This window comes from Oncorhynchus kisutch, linkage group LG18 (genome assembly GCF_002021735.2).
Source record: "Oncorhynchus kisutch isolate 150728-3 linkage group LG18, Okis_V2, whole genome shotgun sequence".
NCBI classification, from domain to species: domain Eukaryota; kingdom Metazoa; phylum Chordata; class Actinopteri; order Salmoniformes; family Salmonidae; genus Oncorhynchus; species Oncorhynchus kisutch.
The window spans coordinates 5288072-5304542 of record NC_034191.2 but is presented as its reverse complement, the minus strand read 5'-3'; the positions used below and the strand labels follow the sequence as shown (position 1 = coordinate 5304542).

The following is a 16471-nucleotide window of genomic DNA, read 5'->3' as shown; positions in this document are numbered from 1 at the left end:
CCCAATACGAAACACAACACATAAACCCATGTCACACCCTGGCCTGACCAAAATATATAACGAAAACACAAAACACTATGACCAAGGCGTGACACTAATTCAGAACAGGTTAGGTATAATATAATGTAACCTAATTCAGAGCAGGTTAGGTATAATATAATGTAACCTAATTCAGGAGCGAATGATGACGCACCGAGCGCTGGCACCATGTTCACTCTCCCATTTGGTGGAAAGCAATTCTACCAGATTTCTGTTGTCTGGTCAGCGTGTGGTTGGTGTCTGGGTCAGCGTGTGGTTGGTGTTTGGATCAGCGTGTGGTTGGTGTCTGGGTCAGTGTGTGTGGTTGGTGTCTGTCTGATTTGTGACCTGTTGCCATAAGAAAAGGGCAACCAGTGAAGCTCAACACCATTGTAAATACAACCCATGTTAATTTATTTTCCCTTTTATACTTTAACTAAACTCAGCAAAAAAAATAAACGTCACTTTTTTCAGCACTCTGGCTTTCAAAGATAATTTGTATAAATCCAAATAACTTCACAGATCTTAATTTTAAAGGGTTTAAACACTGTTTCCCATGCTTGTTCAATGAATCATAAACCATTAGTGAACATGCACCTGTGGAATGGTCGTTAAGAGCTTACGGTAGGCAATTAAGGTCACAGTTATGAAAACTTAGGACACTAAAGAGGCCTTTCTACTGACTCTGAAATGTGTAACAACACCTGCACAGTATCGCTGAGGCCTGTGCTCTGGAGCGGGATCGATTTGGAGGTGGAGGGTCCATCATGGTCTGGGGCGGTGTGTCACAGCATCATCGGACTGACCTTGTTGTCATTGCCTTTCTTTAACTAGGCAAGTCAGTTAAGAACAAATTCTTACTTTCAATGACGGCCTAGGAACAGTGGGTTAACTGCCTTGTTCAGGGACAGAACAACAGATTTGTACCTTGTCAGCTCGGGGATTTGAACTTGCAACCTTTCGGTTACTAGCCCAACGCTCTAACCACTAGGCTACCCTGCCGCCCCAGCTGATTGCGTGGTTCCCATGTGGTACCCTTCCTGCAGGCTCATCCAGACATAACTCTCCAGCATGACAATGCCACCAGCCATACTGCTCGTTCTGTGCGTGATTTCCTGCAAGACAGGACTGTCAGTGTTCTGCCTGACGTCTGGTACCTGTTGGATCGGAGGGCTAGGGCCATTCCCCCCAAACAATGTCCGGGAACTTGCAGGTGCCTTGGTGGAAGAGTGGGGTAACATCTCACAGCAAGAACTGGCAAATCTGGTGCAGTCCATGAGGAGGAGATGCACTGTAGTACTTAATGCAGCTGGTGGCCACACCAGATACTGACTCTTACTTTTGATTTGGACCCCCCCCCCCCCCCCCCTCCCCCCTCTCAGTTGACAGTGACAAGAAATTTTTTTGTTTGTTAGTTTATTTGCACATCGCTACAACACTGTATATACACATAGTATCACATTCACTTTTTATTGTTTATTTCACTTGCTTTGGCAGTATAAACATGCTCCTCAGAGAGAGAGAGAGAGAGAGAGACAGACCGACTGACTGGCTAGCTGACTGCCTGACTGACTGGCCAGCCGGGTGACTAGGTAGGTAGGGATGTAGTCTAATCCTGTCAGTGCATCTAAGGGACAGCATCTGTTTGGGAATTAAGGCTTTCAGTCTCACACAGTGTTACATTGTGATTCAGATACACTGTGTCCTGTATGCTGCTATTCTATCATCCCCTGTCACATGTCAGATACACTGTGTCCTGTATGCTGCTATTCTATCATCCCCTGTCACCTGTCAGACACACTGTGTCCTATTGGCTGCTATTCTACAATCCCCTGTCACATGTCAGATACACTGTGTCCTGTATGCTGCTATTCTATCATCCCCTGTCACATGTCAGACACACTGTGTCCTATTGGCTGCTATTCTACAATCCCCTGTCACCTGTCAGATACACTGTGTCCTGTATGCTGCTATTCTACAATCCCCTGTCACATGTCAGATACACTGTGTCCTATTGGCTATATGTTCCACTCTCTCTCTTTCTCTCTTTTTGTTGAACACCTCTTAAATGCAGATTATTTGAGGAAGGAGAGGAGTGAGGATGGAGGAGTGAGGAGGAGAGAGGATGACGATGGGGGGAGGAGAGAGGATGAGGAGAAGATGGAGGAGTGAGGATGGGGGGATGAGGAGGAGAGAGGATGAGGAGAAGATGGAGGAGTGAGGATGGGGATGAGGAGATGGATTAGTGAGGATGGGGTTGAGGAGTGGGGATGAGGAGGAGATGGAGGAGTGGGGATGAGGAGGAGATGGAGGAGTGGCGTTGAAGAGGAGATGGAGGAGTGGGGAAGGAGGGAGGACGAGAGGGAGGCAGGTCAGTGATGTAAAGGGAGAGATGGTTCAGAGTGGAGTCGGATAATATCTGAGGAGAACAGAGAGACAGATGTACAGTATATTGTTATTAGTAGTAGTGGTAGTAGTTTGATGTACAGTATATTACTATTAGTATTAGTAGTTTTACAGTACTGCAGACTCACTAATCTATCACAACTCTAACTTCTGATATTGAATTTTAAAAAGTACAAGATGGAAAGATTGTCCCGATGTGAAGAAAACGATGACAGAAACACAGCTGACAAAAGGTCTTCACTCTGGATACAGTCCAGACCAAACACACCCAGGGTTAGGGGCGTTACCAAACCAAACACTCCCAGGGTTAGGGGCGTTACCAGACCGATATCACCCTGGGTTAGGGGCGTTACCAAACCAAACACTCCCAGGGTTAGGGGCGTTACCAAACCAAACACACCCAGGGTTAGAGGGGTTACCAGACCAAACACCCCCAGGGATAGGGGCATTACCAGACCAAACACCCCCAGGGATAGGGGCGTTAACAGACCGACAAACCCAGGGTTAGGGCGTTAACAGACCAAATACCCCCAGGGTTAGGGGCGTTACCAGACCAAACACCCCCAGGGATAGGGGCGTTAACAGACCGACAAACCCAGGGTTAGGGCGTTAACAGACCAAACACCCCCAGGGTTAGGGGCGTTAACAGACCAAACACTCCCAGGGTTAGGGGCGTTACCAGACCTAACACCCCCAGGGATAGGGGCGTTAACAGACCGACAAGACCCAGGGTTGGGGGCGTTACCAGACCAACACCCCCAGGGTTAGGGGCGTTACCAGACCAAACACTCCCAGGGTTAGGGGCGTTACCAAACCAAACACCCCCAGGGTTAGGGGCGTTACCAGACCAAACACCCCCAGGGTTAGGGGCGTTACCAGACCAAACACCCCCAGGGTTAGGGGCGTTACCAGACCAAACACACCCAGGGTTAGGGACGTTACCAGACCAAACACCCCCAGGGTTAGGGGCGTTACCAAACCAACACCCCCAGGGTTAGGGGCGTTACCAGATCAAACACCCCCAGGGTTAGGGGGGTTACCAGATCAAACACCCCCAGGGTTAGGGGGGTTACCAGACCAAACACCCCCAGGGTTAGGGGGGTTACCAGACCAAACACCCACAGGGTTAGGGGCGTTAACAGACCAAACACACCCAGGGTTAGGGGCGTTACCAGACCAAACACCCCCAGGGTTAGGGGCGTTAACAGACCAAACACACCCAGGGTTAGGGGCGTTAACAGACCAAACAACACTTAACAGAGAGATATTCTATAAGGAAAAAGAGGTGGTCAGTGTGGGACAGCCCAGGTTAAGGAGGGGTTCAAGTTAGGATCATTAAGACTGTAGGCTTCATTAACTAACACGTAGGAAGTACATGTGATCAAACAATTCAATAATGGTACAGGTTAACACTTAAAAACAACTATAGACAGGACCTTTCTAAGGCTGTTCTAAATCCTATACAGTAAACAACAGTAATTCAACAGATCATATATTATCAACAGTTAACAGTTGTATTTCTTTAAGCCATTTAAAAAGCAAACCCTCCGCAATCAAAGGCATCAAAGTCGGAGTCTCCTCCCTCGAAGTCGAAGCTGTTGAATTGTGGGGGGTTGTCTACGTCCTGACTACAATGGAAGGACCCACCCGACCCCCCTCCCATCTCTGAGAAGCTCCCCACCCCTCCACCGTGGCCCAGCGGGCCCAGATCCTGCAGGCCGGAGGCTCTGGAGGTCAGAGGGGAGGAGGGAGAGCAGGACTGGAGGTAGCCCAGAGCGGAGGAGGCTGCTGCCCCTCCCATCAGCAGACACACCGCCCTTACTGCCCGCGCGTCGCTGCTGTTACCGTGGCGAAGACAGTCTGACGTACGGTGAGGCGGAGCTACTGATGCCACGCTACGCACGGACCGCACTGACTGTCTGTGGCCACCCCCTAGACACACACGCACGCACGCACACACACACACACACACACACACACACACACACACATGCAAAGAAAACAAATAAACACAAGATACAGTACAGTATAGCAATGTCCTGACTGTTGTCTCTCTGTTAATGTCCTGACTGTTGTCTCTGTTAATGTCCTGACTGTTGTCTCTGTTAATGTCCTGACTGTTGTCTCTCTGTTAATGTCCTGACTGTTGTCTCTGTTAATGTCCTGACTGTTGTCTCTGTTGATGTCCTGACTGTTGTCTCTCTGTTAATGTCCTGACTGTTGTCTCTCTGTTAATGTCCTGACTGTTGTCTCTGTTGATGTCCTGACTGTTGTCTCTGTTAATGTCCTGACTGTTGTCTCTCTGTTAATGTCCAGACTGTTGTCTCTCTGTTGATGTCCTGACTGTTGTCTCTCTGTTGATGTCCTGACTGTTGTCTCTGTTAATGTCCTGACTGTTGTCTCTGTTAATGTCCTGACTGTTGTCTCTCTGTTAATGCCCAGACTGTTGTCTCTCTGTTGATGTCCTGACTGTTGTCTCTCTGTTAATGTCCTGACTGTTGTCTCTCTGTTAATGCCCAGACTGTTGTCTCTCTGTTGATGTCCTGACTGTTGTCTCTCTGTTAATGTCCTGACTGTTGTCTCTCTGTTAATGCCCTGACTGTTGTCTCTCTGTTGATGTCCTGACTGTTGTCTCTCTGTTAATGTCCTGACTGTTGTCTCTCTGTTAATGTCCTGACTGTTGTCTCTGTTAATGTCCTGACTGTTGTCTCTCTGTTAATGTCCTGACTGTTGTCTCTCTGTTAATGTCCTGACTGTTGTCTCTCTGTTAATGCCCAGACTGTTGTCTCTGTTAATGTCCTGACTGTTGTCTCTGTTAATGTCCTGACTGTTGTCTCTCTGTTAATGCCCAGACTGTTGTCTCTCTGTTGATGTCCTGACTGTTGTCTCTCTGTTAATGTCCTGACTGTTGTCTCTCTGTTAATGCCCAGACTGTTGTCTCTCTGTTGATGTCCTGACTGTTGTCTCTCTGTTGATGTCCTGACTGTTGTCTCTCTGTTGATGTCCTGACTGTTGTCTCTCTGTTAATGTCCTGACTGTTGTCTCTCTGTTGATGTCCTGACTGTTGTCTCTCTGTTGATGTCCTGACTGTTGTCTCTCTGTTGATGTCCTGACTGTTGTCTCTCTGTTGATGTCCTGACTGTTGTCTCTCTGTTAATGTCCTGACTGTTGTCTCTCTGTTAATGTCCTGACTGTTGTCTCTCTGTTAATGTCCTGACTGTTGTCTCTCTGTTAATGTCCTGACTGTTGTCTCTCTGTTAATGTCCTGACTGTTGTCTCTCTGTTAATGTCCTGACTGTTGTCTCTCTGTTAATGTCCTGACTGACCCAGACTGTTGTCTCTCTGTTAATGTCCTGACTGTTGTCTCTCTGTTGATGTCCTGACTGTTGTCTCTCTGTTGATGTCCTGACTGTTGTCTCTCTGTTAATGTCCTGACTGTTGTCTCTCTGTTAATGTCCTGACTGTTGTCTCTCTGTTAATGTCCTGACTGTTGTCTCTCTGTTAATGTCCTGACTGTTGTCTCTCTGTTGATGTCCTGACTGTTGTCTCTGTTGATGTCCTGACTGTTGTCTCTCTGTTAATGTCCTGACTGTTGTCTCTCTGTTGATGTCCTGACTGTTGTCTCTCTGTTGATGTCCTGACTGTTGTCTCTCTGTTAATGTCCTGACTGTTGTCTCTCTGTTAATGTCCTGACTGTTGTCTCTCTGTTAATGTCCTGACTGTTGTCTCTGTTAATGTCCTGACTGTTGTCTTGTCTCTGTTAATGTCCTGACTGTTGTCTCTCTGTTGATGTCCTGACTGTTGTCTCTGTTGATGTCCTGACTGTTGTCTCTCTGTTAATGTCCTGACTGTTGTCTCTCTGTTGATGTCCTGACTGTTGTCTCTCTGTTGATGTCCTGACTGTTGTCTCTCTGTTGATGTCCTGACTGTTGTCTCTCTGTTGATGTCCTGACTGTTGTCTCTCTGTTAATGTCCTGACTGTTGTCTCTCTGTTAATGTCCTGACTGTTGTCTCTCTGTTAATGTCCTGACTGTTGTCTCTCTGTTAATGTCCTGACTGTTGTCTCTCTGTTAATGTCCTGACTGTTGTCTCTCTGTTAATGTCCTGACTGTTGTCTCTCTGTTAATGTCCTGACTGTTGTCTCTCTGTTAATGTCCTGACTGACCCAGACTGTTGTCTCTCTGTTAATGTCCTGACTGTTGTCTCTCTGTTGATGTCCTGACTGTTGTCTCTCTGTTGATGTCCTGACTGTTGTCTCTCTGTTAATGTCCTGACTGTTGTCTCTCTGTTAATGTCCTGACTGTTGTCTCTCTGTTAATGTCCTGACTGTTGTCTCTCTGTTAATGTCCTGACTGTTGTCTCTCTGTTGATGTCCTGACTGTTGTCTCTGTTGATGTCCTGACTGTTGTCTCTCTGTTAATGTCCTGACTGTTGTCTCTCTGTTGATGTCCTGACTGTTGTCTCTCTGTTGATGTCCTGACTTGTGTCTCTCTGTTAATGTCCTGACTGTTGTCTCTCTGTTAATGTCCTGACTGTTGTCTCTCTGTTAATGTCCTGACTGTTGTCTCTCTGTTGATGTCCTGACTGTTGTCTCTATGTTGATGTCCTGACTGTTGTCTCTCTGTTGATGTCCTGACTGTTGTCTCTCTGTTAATGTCCTGACTGTTGTCTCTCTGTTAATGTCCTGACTGTTGTCTCTCTGTTAATGTCCTGACTGTTGTCTCTCTGTTGATGTCCTGACTGTTGTCTCTGTTGATGTCCTGACTGTTGTCTCTCTGTTAATGTCCTGACTGTTGTCTCTCTGTTGATGTCCTGACTGTTGTCTCTCTGTTGATGTCCTGACTGTTGTCTCTCTGTTGATGTCCTGACTGTTGTCTCTCTGTTGATGTCCTGACTGTTGTCTCTCTGTTAATGTCCTGACTGTTGTCTCTCTGTTGATGTCCTGACTGTTGTCTCTGTTGATGTCCTGACTGTTGTCTCTGTTAATGTCCTGACTGTTGTCTCTCTGTTAATGTCCTGAATGTTGTCTCTCTGTTAATGTCCTGACTGACCCAGACTGTTGTCTCTCTGTTAATGTCCTGACTGTTGTCTCTCTGTTAATGTCCTGACTGTTGTCTCTCTGTTAATGTCCTGACTGTTGTCTCTCTGTTGATGTCCTGACTGTTGTCTCTGTTGATGTCCTGACTGTTGTCTCTGTTAATGTCCTGACTGTTGTCTCTCTGTTAATGTCCTGACTGTTGTCTCTCTGTTAATGTCCTGACTGTTGTCTCTCTGTTAATGTCCTGACTGTTGTCTCTCTGTTGATGTCCTGACTGTTGTCTCTCTGTTGATGTCCTGACTGTTGTCTCTCTGTTGATGTCCTGACTGTTGTCTCTCTGTTGATGTCCTGACTGTTGTCTCTGTTGATGTCCTGACTGTTGTCTCTCTGTTAATGTCCTGACTGTTGTCTCTCTGTTAATGTCCTGACTGTTGTCTCTCTGTTAATGTCCTGACTGTTGTCTCTGTTGATGTCCTGACTGTTGTCTCTGTTGATATCCTGACTGTTGTTTCTCTGTTGATGTCCTGACTGTTGTCTCTCTGTTAATGTCCTGACTGTTGTCTCTCTGTTAATGTCCTGACTGTTGTCTCTCTGTTAATGTCCTGACTGTTGTCTCTCTGTTGATGTCCTGACTGTTATCTCTCTGTTAATGTCCTGACTGTTGTCTCTCTGTTAATGTCCTGACTATTGTCTCTCTGTTAATGTCCTGACTGTTGTCTCTCTGTTGATGTCCTGACTGTTGTCTCTCTGTTAATGTCATGACTGTTGTCTCTCTGTTGATGTCCTGACTGTTGTCTCTCTGTTAATGTCCTGACTGTTGTCTCTCTGTTGATGTCCTGACTGTTGTCTCTCTGTTAATGTCCTGACTGTTGTCTCTCTGTTAATGTCCTGACTGTTGTCTCTCTGTTAATGTCCTGACTGTTGTCTTTCTGTTAATGTCCTGACTGTTGTCTCTCTGTTAATGTCCTGACTGTTGTCTCTCTGTTAATGTCCTGACTGTTGTCTCTCTGTTAATGTCCTGACTGTTGTCTCTCTGTTAATGTCCTGACTGTTGTCTCTCTGTTAATGTCCTGACTGTTGTCTCTCTGTTGATGTCCTGACTGTTGTCTCTGTTGATGTCCTGGCTGTTGTCTCTGTTAATGTCCTGACTGTTGTCTCTCTGTTGATGTCCTGACTGTTGTCTCTCTGTTAATGTCCTGACTGTTGTCTCTCTGTTAATGTCCTGACTGACCCAGACTGTTGTCTCTCTGTTAATGTCCTGACTGTTGTCTCTCTGTTAATGTCCTGACTGTTGTCTTTCTGTTAATGTCCTGACTGTTGTCTTTCTGTTAATGTCCTGACTGTTGTGTCTCTGTTAATGTCCTGACTGTTGTCTTTCTGTTGATGTCCTGACTGTTGTCTTTCCGTTGATGTCCTGACTGTTGTCTCTGTTAATGTCCTGACTGTTGTCTCTCTGTTAATGTCCTGACTGTTGTCTCTCTGTTAATGTCCTGACTGTTGTCTCTCTGTTAATGTCCTGACTGTTGTTTTTCTGTTGATGTCCTGACTGTTGTCTTTCTGTTGATGTCCTGACTTGCCCAGGCTGTTGTCTCTGAAGGACCCGGCCCGGGAGGCTGAGGGCGTGGTGGTGGGGGTGACGGTCGGGGTGCCAGTCGGGGTGGCGGTGGGGGTCGAGGTGCTCACTGTCGCCCGTGGCGAGGCAGTGTCCCTGTCGATGGGAGTGTCAGGTTGGGGGTCTCTGTCTGTGATGTGGGCGGTGAGGCTCGGGGTCAGACTCTGCTGTCTCTGCAGGACGAGCGTTGACATCACACCCTGGAGGAAACAGGAAGTCAACTACCGTCCGATAACTAACCCTGGACAGAATATAAATAACTGTTTTTTAAGGGTACTTATAAGGACTACATTACCCATACTGCATTCATAAGCCGTACTTAAGCATTTTCAATCATTCTAAATTCTACTGTTAACTCGTGGGGGATGTTATACGAGATAGCAACAGTAAGATACTTACCTCTCTCACTTTCCTGATCAACTTCAGCCAGAGACTGTGGAAGACACACAAACTGTCTGTTAAGGTAATGTTTACCGATCAGACCTTTAGTCTAGACTGAAACCCGGATAAGATAAAAACAGACAACTTTTGTTAGATTAGACACGACAGCAGCCATAATCATCTGGACATACAATGCCTTGCAAAGGTATTCACCCCCTTGGCGTTTTTTCCTATTTTGTTGCATTACAACCTGTCATTTAAATGGATTTTTATTTGGATTTCATGTAATGGACATAAACAAAATAGTTCAAATTGGTGAAGTGAAATTAAGAAAAAAAACGTATTTTCAAAAAATGTAAAATAATTAAAAACGGAAAAGTGGTGTGTATATGTATTTACCCCCTTTGATATGAAGCCCCTAAATAAGATCTGGAGCAACCAATTACCTTCAGAAGACACATAATTAGTTAAATAAAGTCCACCTGTGTGCAATCTAAGTGTCACATGATCTCAGTATATATACCCCTGTTCTGAAAGGCCCCAGAGTCTACCACACCACTAAGCAATGGCCACTACCTAGCAAGCGGCACAATGAAGACCAAGGAGCTCTCCAAACAGGTCAGGGACAACGTTTTGGAGAAGTACAGATCAGGGTTGGGTTATAAGAAAATATCAGAATCTTTGAGCATCGAACGGAGCACCATTAAATCCATTATTAAAAAACGGAAAGAATATGACACCACAACAAACCTGCCAAGAGAGTGCCGCCAACCAAACATCATGGACAGGGCAAGGAGGGCATTAATCAGAGAGGCAACAAAGAGACCAAAGATAACCCTGAAGGAGCTGCAAAGCTCCACAGCGGAGATTGGAGTATCTGTCCATAGGACCACTTTAAGCCGTAACACTCCACAGAGCTGGGCTTTATGGAAGAGTGGCCAGAAAAAAAGCCATTGCTTAAAGAAAAAAATAAGCAAACACGTTTGGTGTTCGCCAAAAGGCATGTGGGAGACTCCCCAAACATATGGAAGAAGGTACTCTGGTCAGATGAGACTAAAATTGAGCTTTTTGGCCATCAAGGAAAACGTTATGTCTGGCGCAAACCCAACACCTCTCATCACCCCGAGAATATCATCCCCACAGTGAAACATGGTGGTGGCAGCATCATGCTGTGGGATGTTTTCATGGGCAGGGACTGGGAAACTGGTCAGAATTGAAGGAATGATCAATGGCGCTAAAAACTGGGAAATTCTTGAGGGAAACCTGTTTCAGTCTTCCAGAGATTTGATACTGGGACGGAGGTTCACCTTCCAGCAGGACAATGACCCTAAGCATACTACTAAATCAACACTCGAGTAATTTAAGGGGAAACATTGAAATGTCTTGGAATGGCCTTGTCAAAGCCCAATTGAGAATCTGTGGTATGACTTAAAGATTGCTGTGTCTTGAAGAATCTGCAAAAATCCCTGTGGCTAGATGTGCCAAACTTATAGAGACATTCCCCAAGAGATTTACAGCTGTAATTGCTGCAAAATGTGGCTCTACAAAGTATTGACTTTGGGGGGGTGAACAGTTATGCAGGTTTTCTTTGTTTCACAATAAAAACATATTTAGCATCTTCAAGGTGGTAGGCATGTTGTGTAAGTCAAACGATACAAACCCTCCAAAAAGCTATTTTAATTCCAGGTTGTAAGGCAACAAAATAGGAAAAATGCTAAGGGGGAGTGAATACTTTCGCAAGCCACTGTAAATCTAATAACATGTGAAGAACTGGAGCAGTTGAGTAAAGGGGATCGAACCCCACAAACCAACCCTTGATCCCTACAACCCATTCAGTTCAATCTCCACTCAGCATCCATCCTCACTGTGTTCCAGGAAGCTAGCTACTGTAGGCACTTTCTGTAGATCTGACTACTATCTACATGGGGTGTCAGAAGGGATGGAAATTAAGCTTGTACCTTTTCAGACTGGGCTAGTTGAAAATGTGCCAAATTAGCCCGAGATGCAGGTGCAATTTTGTAAATTTGGTCTTTTCCATCAATCGCAGATTTTGGAACGTCTTTTAGGAATTGCGGTCTACTACCCCACTGGCCAATGCCCAGAATCCTGAAATTCCATGCCTGGTTGTAAAACTGATCTGCAGTGCTCAGGGCTGTCAGTGAGTAGTAACAGGAATTAGCTACTACAACTACTACTACTACAACTACATAACTACTACTGACTACTACTACTACTACTACAGAACAACAACAACTACAACTACACTACTACTACATTACTATGACTACTACTACTACAGTACAACAACAACTACAACTACACTACTACTACACTGCTACGACTACTACCTCTACTACATTACTACTACTAGCCTATGTGTCTATGTACACTGATGACTCAACATTATACACATCAGCTACCACAGCAAGTGGAATCACGGCAACACTAACAAAGAGCTGAAGTCAGTTCTAGCCTGGTAAGTAATAACCTTGTCCTAAATAAATCAAAAACTAAACGCAATGTATTTTTGAAATCATTTGCTAAACCCTAAACATCTAAATCTTGTAATGAATAATGTGGCAACTGAGTAAATTGAGGAGACTAAACTTGTCACGGCTGTTGTAAGGAGGAGACCAAGGCGCAGGGTGGTATGCGTACATTCTTCTTTATTAAATGGACGAACACTGAAAAAACGAACAAAATAACAAAACGAACCGTGAAGCTAATATGAGTAGTGCAGACAGGCAACTAAACATAGAACAAGAACCCACAAACACCAAAAGGAAAATGGCCACCTAAATATGATCCCCAATCAGAGACAACGATACAGAGCTGTCTCTGATTGGGAACCATATCAGGCCACCATAGACATGCAAATACCTAGACCTACAAAAACTCTAGACTTACAACAAAAAAACTAGACAATGCAAAACTAACGTACCCACCCTAGTCACACCCTGACCTAACCAAAATATAAAGGAAACAAAGATATCTCAGGTCAGGGCTCTAACTACCATCAGGTCCTAATGGCCTGGTACTCAGGGCTCTAACTACCATCAGGTCCTAATGGCCTGGTACTCAGGGCTCTAACTACCATCAGGTCCTAATGGCCTGGTACTCACGGCTCTAACTACCATCAGGTCCTAATGGTCTGGTACTCAGGGCTCTAACTACCATCAGGTCCTAATGGCCTGGTACTCATCAGGGCTCTAACTACCATCAGGTCCTAATGGCCTGGTACTCATCAGGGCTCTAACGACCATCAGGCCCTAATGGCCTGGTACTCTGGGCTCTAACTACCATCAGTTCCTAATGGCCTGGTACTCAGGGCTCTATTGTCCCTCTAACCACTCTGACATCCATACAAACGCTATCGAAAATCGCATCATCAAAACAGTATTGTGCTTTTTAAAACTCACCTCACTGTTTAATGATCAATTTGAAGAAAGAAAGTTCAACAACAGGTTGAAACTGAGTGGAAAACATGGTCGTTGTTTGGATGACAGCGCTTTCTACGGTGATGATTCATTCAAAAACATGCATAATCATATTAGAGCTCATGCATATTCATAGGCAAAGCTCCTCCCCAAAAAAATCTGAATTAAAAAGTTATAAAATATATATTTTTTAAATACCTATTACTAGGCTAATCAAAATCAAATACAAATTGTAGGACAACGATTGTCTAGTCTAAATTTAAACAATTCAGAGTTTTCCTACAATTTGTATTTGATTTTGATTAGCCTAGTAATAGGGATTTTAAAAATATATTTTTTATAACTTTTTTAAACTTATGGCCGACACATTACCTTCAGCTACAGAATATCTCACCACTGTGTGTTTCCGTCTCCTTCTCTCTCCTTCATTCTTTTCTCCAGCGCACAGAGAGAGGCACTTTAAGGAAATATGTTTAGTTGTAAAAACATGTTACTATGGATGTTCCTGAACAGATTTCATTTGGTTTCCCTAAATGAAGCACTGGGCAGCTGCAGGAACAGGGTTGGAGAGCCCATGACATACAGAGTACTAGGTAGCAGGAACAGGGTTGGAGAGCCCATGACATACAGAGTACTGGGTAGCTGAACAGGGTTAGAGAGCCTATGGTATACAGAGTACTGGGTAGCTGAACAGGGTTGGAGAGCCCATGGCATACAGAGTTTGGGCAGAATAACACCAGTTGTGGCAGCGAAATAACCCGAGTAGCCTATCAGACGTGAGGGAAACATAAACGGGCGGGAAAGTGGCCTCCAGTCACTATTTCAGTGCATTATTGAAGACATGTATTTTTCTTCTGGACCCTGTTCCTGCCAAATTTGATCAATCAAAACAAATTTTACATATTAGTAAAGACAATATTCAACTGAGGATAGTCTGATAGGTGAAAATGTGATCTCTTGATGAGAGAACAGTTTGTGCAGCCTGAGGCAAGGAACAGACAGCAAACTTACTGAAATCATCAGTAGTCGATAGTCCCAGCATGCAGGCGATATATCTTTTGATTTCTAACACATTCTAAGGTTTGTATAATTTACAACTAAAGTTGTTTAATATCTCTAAATCTAGCGTATAAGACCTGTTTCAAATGATCACTTTTATGCTCAACACAGACACTTCATATCCGCACACTTCCGAATGGACAGACGCCCATGGACAGACACTTCATATCCGCACACTTCCGAATGGACAGACGCCCATGGACAGACACTTCATATCCGCACACTTCCGAATGGACAGACGCCCATGGACAGACACTTCATATCCGCACACTTCCGAATGGACAGACACTTCCGAATGGACAGACGCCCATGGACAGACACTTCCGAATGGACAGACGCCATGGACAGACACTTCCGAATGGACAGACGCCCATGGACAGACACTTCCGAATGGACAGACGCCCATGGACAGACACTTCCGAATGGACAGACGCCCATGGACAGACACTTCCGAATGGACAGACGCCCATGGACAGACACTTCCGAATGGACAGACGCCCATGGACAGACACTTCCGAATGGACAGACGCCCATGGACAGACACTTCCGAATGGACAGACGCCCATGGACAGACACTTCCGAATGGACAGACGCCCATGGACAGACACTTCCGAATGGACAGACGCCCATGGACAGACACTTCCGAATGGACAGACGCCCATGGACAGACACTTCCGAATGGACAGACGCCCATGGACAGACACTTCCGAATGGACAGACGCCCATGGACAGACACTTCCGAATGGACAGACGCCCATGGACAGACACTTCCGAATGGACAGACGCCCATGGACAGACACTTCCGAATGGACAGACGCCCATGGACAGACACTTCCGAATGGACAGACGCCCATGGACAGACACTTCCGAATGGACAGACGCCCATGGACAGACACTTCCGAATGGACAGACGCCCATGGACAGACACTTCCGAATGGACAGACGCCCATGGACAGACACTTCCGAATGGACAGACGCCCATGGACAGACACTTCCGAATGGACAGACGCCCATGGACAGACACTTCCGAATGGACAGACGCCCATGGACAGACACTTCCGAATGGACAGACGCCCATGGACAGACACTTCCGAATGGACAGACGCCCATGGACAGACACTTCGAATGGACAGACGCCCATGGACAGACACTTCCGAATGGACAGACGCCCATGGACAGACACTTCCGAATGGACAGATGCCCATGGACAGACACTTCCGAATGGACAGACGCCCATGGACAGACACTTCCGAATGGACAGACGCCCATGGACAGACACTTCCGAATGGACAGACGCCCATGGACAGACACTTCCGAATGGACAGACGCCCATGGACAGACACTTCCGAATGGACAGACGCCCATGGACAGACACTTCCGAATGGACAGACGCCCATGGACAGACACTTCCGAATGGACAGACGCCCATGGACAGACACTTCCGAATGGACAGACGCCCATGGACAGACACTTCCGAATGGACAGACGCCCATGGACAGACACTTCCGAATGGACAGACGCCCATGGACAGACACTTCCGAATGGACAGACGCCCATGGACAGACACTTCCGAATGGACAGACGCCCATGGACAGACACTTCCGAATGGACAGACGCCCATGGACAGACACTTCCGAATGGACAGACGCCCATGGACAGACACTTCCGAATGGACAGACGCCCATGGACAGACACTTCCGAATGGACAGACGCCCATGGACAGACACTTCCGAATGGACAGACGCCCATGGACAGACACTTCCGAATGGACAGACGCCCATGGACAGACACTTCCGAATGGACAGACGCCCATGGACAGACACTTCCGAATGGACAGACGCCCATGGACAGACACTTCCGAATGGACAGACGCCCATGGACAGACACTTCCGAATGGGCAGACGCCCATGGACAGACACTTCCGAATGGACAGACGCCCATGGACAGACGCCCATGGACAGACGCCCATGGACAGACACTTCCGAATGGGCAGACGCCCATGGACAGACACTTCTGAATGGACAGACGCCCATGGACAGACACTTCCGAATGGACAGACGCCCATGGACAGACACTTCCGAATGGACAGACGCCCATGGACAGACACTTCCGAATGGACAGACGCCCATGGACAGACACTTCTGAATGGACAGACGCCCATGGACAGACACTTCCGAATGGACAGACGCCCATGGACAGACACTTCTGAATGGACAGACGCCCATGGACAGACACTTCCGAATGGACAGACGCCCATGGACAGACACTTCCGAATGGACAGACGCCCATGGACAGACACTTCCGAATGGATAGACGCCCATGGACAGACACTTCCGAATGGACAGACGCCCATGGACAGACACTTCCGAATGGACAGACGCCCATGGACAGACACTTCCGAATGGACAGACGCCCATGGACAGACACTTCCGAATGGACAGACGCCCATGGACAGACACTTCCGAATGGATAGACGCCCATGGACAGACACTTCCGAATGGACAGACGCCCATGGACAGA

At 46.4% G+C, this 16471-nt stretch overlaps 1 protein-coding gene across 1 annotated transcript in view; it reads right to left on the bottom strand.

Annotated features, from left to right (window-relative positions):
• Positions 1 to 3955: 3955 nt before the first annotated feature.
• The window catches only part of LOC116354783 (uncharacterized), a 24207-nt gene continuing 11691 nt past the window's right edge, over positions 3956 to 16471 (bottom strand). The window contains exons 3-5 of the mRNA XM_031796293.1: positions 9474 to 9507; positions 9036 to 9274; positions 3956 to 4151 (exon numbers count right to left, since the gene is read on the bottom strand). Coding sequence (XP_031652153.1) covers positions 3956 to 4151; positions 9036 to 9274; positions 9474 to 9507 — 469 coding nt within the window. The remainder of the gene's footprint in view (positions 4152 to 9035; positions 9275 to 9473; positions 9508 to 16471) is intronic.